Below are 8,162 nucleotides of genomic sequence, written 5' to 3' on the forward strand. Positions count from 1 at the left end.
GGCAGTAAAGGGTTGGATTACATATGATGTAAATATAGTAGATACATCTAGTTATTTTTTTATTGTTCTTCTTTTATGATTTTTTGGGGCGGCGTGTAATGTCCATGTTCATCCAGTGTGTTCCTTGGCAGCTTCTTCCAGGCTGGTGCTGCTGGGAAGCAAACATCACGGATGACCGCACTTGAAAGTTGCCTTTTTTTTTCTCAGCTGCTCCAAAGCAAATAGTCCTGCAAAAAGCAACGCTGGATGTCTTCTTTTTACTTGCTAAAATGGTGCTGAGTCATGATTGTGTGTGTGCGTGCAGGCCAACCCTTTCTTCCTGGGCCTGGTGATTCTGGAGATGATGCTGGGCTCGCTGATCTCGGGAGCGAAACTTTACAACGTTGCTGATGGCATCATCTCCGTATCTTTAGGGATGATGTCACGACTCCCGCTGTGAGTGCTCACCTTTGCATTTAAGAAATGTCCTACACGTGAAATGAGAATCCATTCCTTAAAATGATTTATTCAATGGTACCCTCATGAATTAAAATCTAAATGTAGAAATATACTAATCAGAAATTATTATCTTCGAGATTGATTGATTGTCATGCACAGGTGGGAAAAAAAGTGAATTTATTAAATAGCCCATGAATAAATAAGTGTGAGATATAAATAATTATATTGTATTTAATCTATTTATTAAACATCCAACTCATTCATTTTAAAAAGTGAACACGTGAAATTAACCATGAATACAAGTGTGAAATATGATTTTCTGACATTTTAAGTATTTATTAAATGTTTTTATTCATGTAATAGAATTTGTGCTTATTTCAGGGATTTTTGGGGGGTGGTTTTGCAATTTATTTGACATGACCTTCATTTTCCCATATTTATTTTGAAATTCTAATACTTGATTATTTAATAACTATTTCATGACATAATGGAAAGCTTTTGTTGTGCCAAATTAAATATATATACAGCGATTGTATAAATATAATTAAAATGTGAATGAAGTAAAATCACTTCATAGGTAATTATTAAAAAGCACTGATTATAATGAAAAAAGACATGCAATTATGACAAAATTAATGTGCAATTTAATAGATGAATTCATGTTTGAACTGATATGCTCATTTTAATTATTTGATGTACTTTTTATTAATTTTGGCCATTGCAGGGTATCCTCCCTGTGTCTGGGTTGCGAGCTCACAGCAAGCGCTAGACGCTAACATAGCGTGTTCAACATAAAAAAGTCCCTCGTTTCTCAAAACCAGTGACTACCTTTACTCATGGAGTTTAATTCTTTCTGTGACCAAGCTTGAAACTCACTTGACTCAGATTAGCCTCAAATTTTGGCCCCCCCCTCAAGGCTGCTGGTGCGCGGTCTGGAGCTGTCGGCCTACGTGTACGTGTGGGAGCACTTCCGCCTTGTGGAGCTGCCTTGGGACTCGGCCTGGACCTGGTGGTTCAGCTTTCTGGCCGTCGACTTTTGCTACTACTGGTTCCACCGCTCCACCCACGGTACTTGCATGCACACATTCATGAGACACGGGTGAGATGCATAACCTGTTTCGAAGGACACCACGGTTTTAAGAGTTTGAATGAAATCAGCAAAAATAAAAATTGTGGAAGATGTCCAACAAGTCAAATGTTGAAATCGTCACTGTCCTGTGAATGAGTGTTTATGTAAAAAATGACAAAAAATTGGACACATGTTCTGTACGGGATAGCGACGATGTGCTACAATAATTTTGGGGTAAATTAAATGCAATTGTTTTCCTGTTATTATCTTAAGCATCTTTGCGTACCTTAAATGTGCCATATAATAAGAAAAAACCCCAGTTCTGATTTGTATATCATTCATTTGATATGCTTCTTTTTTTTTCAGTGTGTACCCTTAAAAACAAGTATTCCTCCATCAGTAAGTAATAATGCACGAAACTGAGGCAAATACAGCATTTGATGCTGATCCAAATGAACATTGTTCTACTTCTGGCAGAGGTCTGATCTCTCCAGGGTGCTTTGAAACATCACAAAATTCAGTTTGTGTGGAAGCATGAGGGCCATAAATCTTCCCGTTTCGCGTTATGGAGAGCGTCCAATAGAAAACTGCCTAAAGATTAACGTGGTGCACGGGGATGTGAGGCTGTTATTAGCCCCATGTAAAAAAGCACTTTCGGCTTCAAGTCTTTTATGGCCTTTTTCCCCTCTGCCGTAGCCACATGAAAGTGCGACGGCAACATAATTAAGTGGAAACACTTTGGAGAGGCAGTCAGACATACACGCTGATGTCTTCATTACCAAAGAGACGTTTCTGCTCGGCTTCACGCTCGCCACACGCGCAAATTTAGGATTCACCCTGGACGGAAAACTCCAGAGTCCAAACCGTAGCAGACTTTTTGCCACCGCGAGCTTTTCCGTGACGCCGCTCCCCACTTCCATTTGGTCTGTTTACAGAACCAAACTTACCGTTGGAATCACTTCATTTTAATGCGAATAAAGTTGTAATATTATGATGGGAAGAAGTCAAGTTGATACCAGAGGTTATAATACTGCCCAAAAAGTAGTAATTTTATGAGAATTTAATATTTTAAATATTATCATTCGGTGATATTTGGAGAATAATTTAATTATTTACCAGGAAAAAAAAAAAAGAATAAAGCAATAGCATTACGAGAAAAGGTTACAGTATAGGTTGCGTGGGTTTTCTCCGGGTACTCTGGTTTCCTCCCACATTCCAAAAACATGCATGGCAGGCTGATTGAACACTCTAAATTGTCCCTAGGCGTCAGTGTGAGTGTGAGTGCGGATGGTTGTTCGTCTCTGTGTGCCCTGCGATTGGCTGGCAAACGGTTCAGGGTGTTCCCCCGCCTACTGCCCGAAGACGGCTGGGATTGGCTCCAGCACCCCCGCGACCCTTGTGAGGATAAAGCGGATCGGAAAATGGATGGATGGATGGATGGATAGTTACAGTATATGTTGAAGTGAATTTCATTTCGACAAATGTTGTGCTTTGCTACCATCTTGTGGCTGCTTGGTGCCAAGAAAGTTTGTTGAGGTGAATTGAGGAGCATCACTTCGACAACAGCTGCGCTTGTTGTGGCATTTATAGACGATTATAAACCTTTATAGGTTGGCGTCAATTTTTCATGGATTTTAGCTATTGGTGGCAGGGCTCAATCTCAATCCCCGGCGATATATTGTTGGTTTATTCTCATGCTGCTTTAAATGAGGTCTACTGAAGTCCAAAAAGTTAAATTTTGGGACATGTTTTCCAGCACTTAAAACTGAACTACTTGAAGGTGTTCCCAGTATTGCCTTTTCTGACCATCTTGCTCACATTGTGAAGCTGCATTGTGAATCTCCAGTTGTGTTCTTGTGGTGTTTGTCTGTCATTTTCGAGGACATTTTAGAGCTCCCCGCCTCAAACTGTCTAACCTCCGGGCAAGACGTGACCTTTAGTTAAGCTGCGACCGCATCCATCAAATAACCTGAAGAGTGCACCAGAATAGCAAAGGGAGCGTGGAAGCAGATGGTTTTGGGTGCGCGAGGCGGCCCGGGGTCGGACGCGGCCGTGTTGTTGACAGGCGCGTTTATGCTGTTTACTCTACGCGTCTATCTGCAGCGCCACTAATGGCAGCTCTGCGTCTAAATGCGGCCCCGCCGGCCAGGCGGAGGCCATTAATCAGACCCTCAGCTGTCCCGCCTTTGATTATACATGAGATAATAGAGTTGTCTCGCCAGGCCACGCTGTTTTTAGTGGCCCAAAAAGGCAGAGTGGTCTGGCTAAATGGTCACGCTTACGTCTCTAATGGCTTGTAGTCTTAACCAGTAGAAAAATCCTCTGTCTCTTTTTTTTTTTTTTCGAGACATGGCCCAAAGAAACACCGGGGAAACACCAAGGGCTGATTTACCAAAGATTTGCTTGTGCAAAAACGCCCGCAAACTTGATTGCCGCCAGAATTCATTTTTGCACATTGCGGGAGGAGTATAAGCAAATAGATGAATTTAACACATACGTGGTGACTTACTAAACAACATAAGACATACCACGATGTGGAAAAAGTCATCATTTTGAAACACACTGTCAAAAAGTAAATTTTCAGTTTTAACATTTTGAGAAAAAAGTTTAATCAGCAAATTTGTATGTATGACACTTTACCAGCGAAGCCAGTAATCCAAACCTTGATTTAATTCATGTATTGATTGTAGGCAGTGGGTGCCTTAAGTGCAGAAAATCAGTCATGCCAGTCAATACGGTTGGCATCTTTCAGTCGTGCTCAGGAGCTATTTGTTGGATTTTTTTGAACTTCCCTTGTGCATCCCTTCCTTCCGTTTGCCCCGTCAGCTGTGCATACAGCAGCAGACAAACACGTGTGCGCAGCGCTCCTCCCGTGTGGATGTTATTATTTCAAGAGAACTGCCAGGGAAGCTTCAACCTGGCCCCTGGGGGCCACTTCATAAATCTTGCCATTGACGGCGAGTTCCTGGCCTCGGTGCACGTTTGACCAGAGAACCCTGGCCCTCGCATCCCCACGCCTCTGAATCGAAGGCCAGGATGAGAGAGAGAGAGAGAGAGAGAGAGAGAGAGAGAGAGAGAGCGAGGGGGGGGGGGGGGCTTTGAACCGAGACGAGCGCGTTACGACCGATTAGAGCACCACTATCAAACTCAAGGCCCAGAGGCCAGATCTGGCCCGCCACATGATTTTTATGTGGCCCAGAACTATTAGTCAGCGTAGACATTGCGTACAATTTCTTTAATGTGATAGTTTCTCACCAGTCATTTGTGGTAACTGCCACCTTGCGGAATAGAAAAAAACATGACGAAAAATGATTCACAGAGTGAAAAAGGAAAGTGTCCACTGCCCACTTGATAATCTATCCAATGTACCTGCCCTCTCACCACTTATTCATAATAAATCACCATTCTGCATCATAGAAATCTCTAGAAGCAGAAATTAATAGAAGTAAAAATAATCCGCAGACCCAACTGCAAAAAAATTATTGCGCGCTTGATCCCATATCATGAGATATGCCACTGCACAGTAGAAGCTTCTACAAAAGACAAAAAATGAACAAGATATGTGTGTTTAGTGTACTGTGTTGGTATGCATAAGGATGTTGCGACAAGTCACATGAATTGACAACATTTTTCTATCCTCTCTGTTTCTTATTATTGCACATCTGCAAGCACAATTTGTAGAGAAACGATTCCCTCTGCTCTGTTGGAACAGTGACTAAAACTAGACCTTCTCTGTCTTCTTCACATTCTCTTTCACTGCATCTTTTTCCAGTCAGTGCTGCCCGGCATGTTGTGGCAAAATACGGTACTATTTTAAAGGCAAGCAAGTCTAAATTCAGACTTGCCTCTCTGCGTACTGTAAAAACCCATAAAAAAAAATCAGCGATATTGCGGGGGCGTGAAAGTTCACTGCAGATTATATTTTCCGATGTCAGTAAAACCGCGAAAGCCGTCCTCCATCCTGCGTGATGTCTACACTCATTGCCGCTGGTCCCGTAATGGTGACGGGATATTTTCTTTGGGGCCCCTGCTGCTAATTGAGGAAAATGTACAGATGACTAGCAGTGTAGCGATGCTGACCAGGTTTGTACCTTTTAACAGCAGTGTTGTCCACCATTCTGTCACTGATACTTTTAGCTGCATAATGTCACCGAGCTATTTTTAGCCTTGACAAACCCACAGTCACGCCATGTCACCTATAGACTGAATAACCCTACAGTATAGAAAGCTGTTTGAATATTTATTTACTGTCCTTGATATCCAGATTAAGGTCGTTGTATTCGTATACTCTTTTTCCTCACTCGGATCACTTCGTCATTGTATCAACACTGGTGCACAACTGGGTGCAAAACGAATGTTTTGGTATGAAATGTCAACAATTTCTGCTAATAAAAGTCAGACTTTTTGGGTATAATACTCTGACTTTATTCACAAAGAATTAAGAATATTGTTTTCATAATCTAATAAAATGAGTAATAAATTCTTGCTAAAACAATTTCTTTCAAAAAAAGTTTTTCTTGTAATCATAGTCTTGTGACGCTAGCTTCTAGTGCTAGCTGCCATCCATCGAGCTAGCTGGGTCTCCACTGACATTTAATCAGCTACTATTGTTAATCGCGATGACCGTATTTATGTTTTTGAATGAATTACTCCAAATATAATTTATCTCAATCCGAAAGTCAACCAAATTGAGAGTTGGACCAGTGGATTGTGCTTGAACTTGGAACATACCACTTTATAATTGTATATAAGAGAGGAGTTGTTTGTAGTGGGCCAAAGTGGGCCTGACCAGGAAGAGTGTGTTTGCATTGGTGTGCGTGACTGAGCTGAACAGTGGTGTAGCGGTCCAGTCCTCTTCGGTCTTCGCTCTTTGTTTGGGTTGGCTCGCCAGCCGAAAGGCGTCCAATCCAAACATGGCCAGCTACTTCACAGCCCATTAGCACCGTGATTGACAGGACAAACTTCCATTCACAGGACTTTAAATCAAGTGCCCTGGCTATTAGTGCCAGGAGGGTCTTAGCGTGATGTCATGCTTCAGGAATTTCACTGGCTTGGCACGAACATACCACATTTCTTCAATGTATCAACAGTTAGCATGTTAGCATTAGATCAATTCTTGTTTGAAATAGTACCCAACTACAGGGAAAGCATACCAACTGTTAGCAAATTTTTTGATTCGGAATAGGTTCCAACTAGAGGGCAGCTCATCTGATAGCATATAACCTGTTAGAATGTTAGCATTTGATCAATTGTAATTTGGAGTAGTGCCTAACCACAGGGCATGATCGGACTTTGTGTTTTTTGTTTTCGGGTTGTTGTTTTGCTAGATGTCAGCATACCGACTGAAATTACATAAGCATTCTACATATCTCAGTTAGCCCCAGCACTATAGCGATTGCCCATTGAGACACATAATGGTATGGTATGGCTTCTGGGATATTAGCCATGATATCAGACAAAAGAATATCTGATATCATGTCCTCCTCGGCAGTAGTTGGTGCTACACTGCAGCAGTTTGACACATCAGCGAATCATCTGCGTCCGAAAGAAAGGTCTTGTTCACAATTTTTTTGCCCTCATGTTAAATGAAATTTCACCAAAGTACTACAGATATCGGTGAGTATTCAAATAGTGAATAACGTACTGGTACTTAATCCCTACTATGGCTCTTGTTCATTGAGGCTACATATGTTTTTCAGAATAAACAATATGGTTCCACGTGTGCCGATAGCATGCTAGCTGTTAACCTTATTAGCATTCTACATATTTTATTTCATCACTGTGCCCCAAGAAGGCACTCGGTGTTTTCCGGAATTAACAATATGGTTAATGACGTCCATATAAAACGTACCAAATGTTCAGAGGATGTTTGTGGAGGTGGTTGAGATTGAGGTGGGCCTGGTGTTTCTCTCGCTCTCTTTTTTTTTTTTTTTTTTTTTTTTTTTTGAGCAGGGGGAGGGCTGCTCACCATTTAAAAGCTCTTCCCTTCTGAACGACATCTGCCAAACTATGCGGCATCCCGTGGAGTTCAGAGATGAGGACATGGGCTTTTTCAGCAAAGCCTAGCGCTTCCCATTTCCTAGCGGTGACAAGGAGCATCAATCTTCATGCGGCCACGCTGCTGGACCCTGCCAAGCTACATTACTGTTGCATGAACAGGAAAAGGGGGGAAAAAAGACTGCGGTGTTGGAACAATGCATGAACATAAACACCTTATACTTTTTACTCAGCAACAACTACTTCATGATAGATCAACACCACACTCAGGACTTACTCAAATTAGCACTTAGTGGCTTTGCTGTCTGTTGTTTTTGTTTTGAGGACATCAGCACAAAAACTGGGGAAGTCAAATGATTATGGAGTAAAAATATCAGGAGAAAAAAAAATCTTAAAAGAACAGAACATAAAATATAAAAATATGAAGTATATTTTGCAATATGACATTATTTGTTTAAGATTAATATTGATTTACAAGACTGAGCAGCAATGTCGCCAAATGTTGAGATAAAGCTGTGGCTGTGGAAAGCAACAATTCTTGAAAAAAAGCAAACAATATATTCTTGTCGTAGTTTTCATGTGATGATGTTTTAATTTTCATCTGTTTACCTGTTTAATATTATCCATTTCATTAGTCAGTTATATATATATATATATA

At 41.1% G+C, this 8,162-nt stretch overlaps 1 protein-coding gene across 2 annotated transcripts in view; it reads left to right on the forward strand.

Annotated features, from left to right (window-relative positions):
• The window catches only part of agmo (alkylglycerol monooxygenase), a 35,913-nt gene that overhangs the window by 5,615 nt on the left and 22,136 nt on the right, over positions 1-8,162 (forward strand). For both annotated transcript variants that reach the window (XM_019878697.1, XM_019878698.1), the window contains exons 2-3: positions 305-435; positions 1,355-1,506. In XM_019878697.1, the coding sequence (XP_019734256.1) occupies positions 305-435; positions 1,355-1,506 (283 nt within the window). The remainder of the gene's footprint in view (positions 1-304; positions 436-1,354; positions 1,507-8,162) is intronic.

The sequence above is a fragment of the Hippocampus comes genome, unplaced genomic scaffold, assembly GCF_001891065.2.
Source record: "Hippocampus comes isolate QL1 unplaced genomic scaffold, H_comes_QL1_v1.1 scaffold315, whole genome shotgun sequence".
Lineage (NCBI taxonomy): Eukaryota > Metazoa > Chordata > Actinopteri > Syngnathiformes > Syngnathidae > Hippocampus > Hippocampus comes.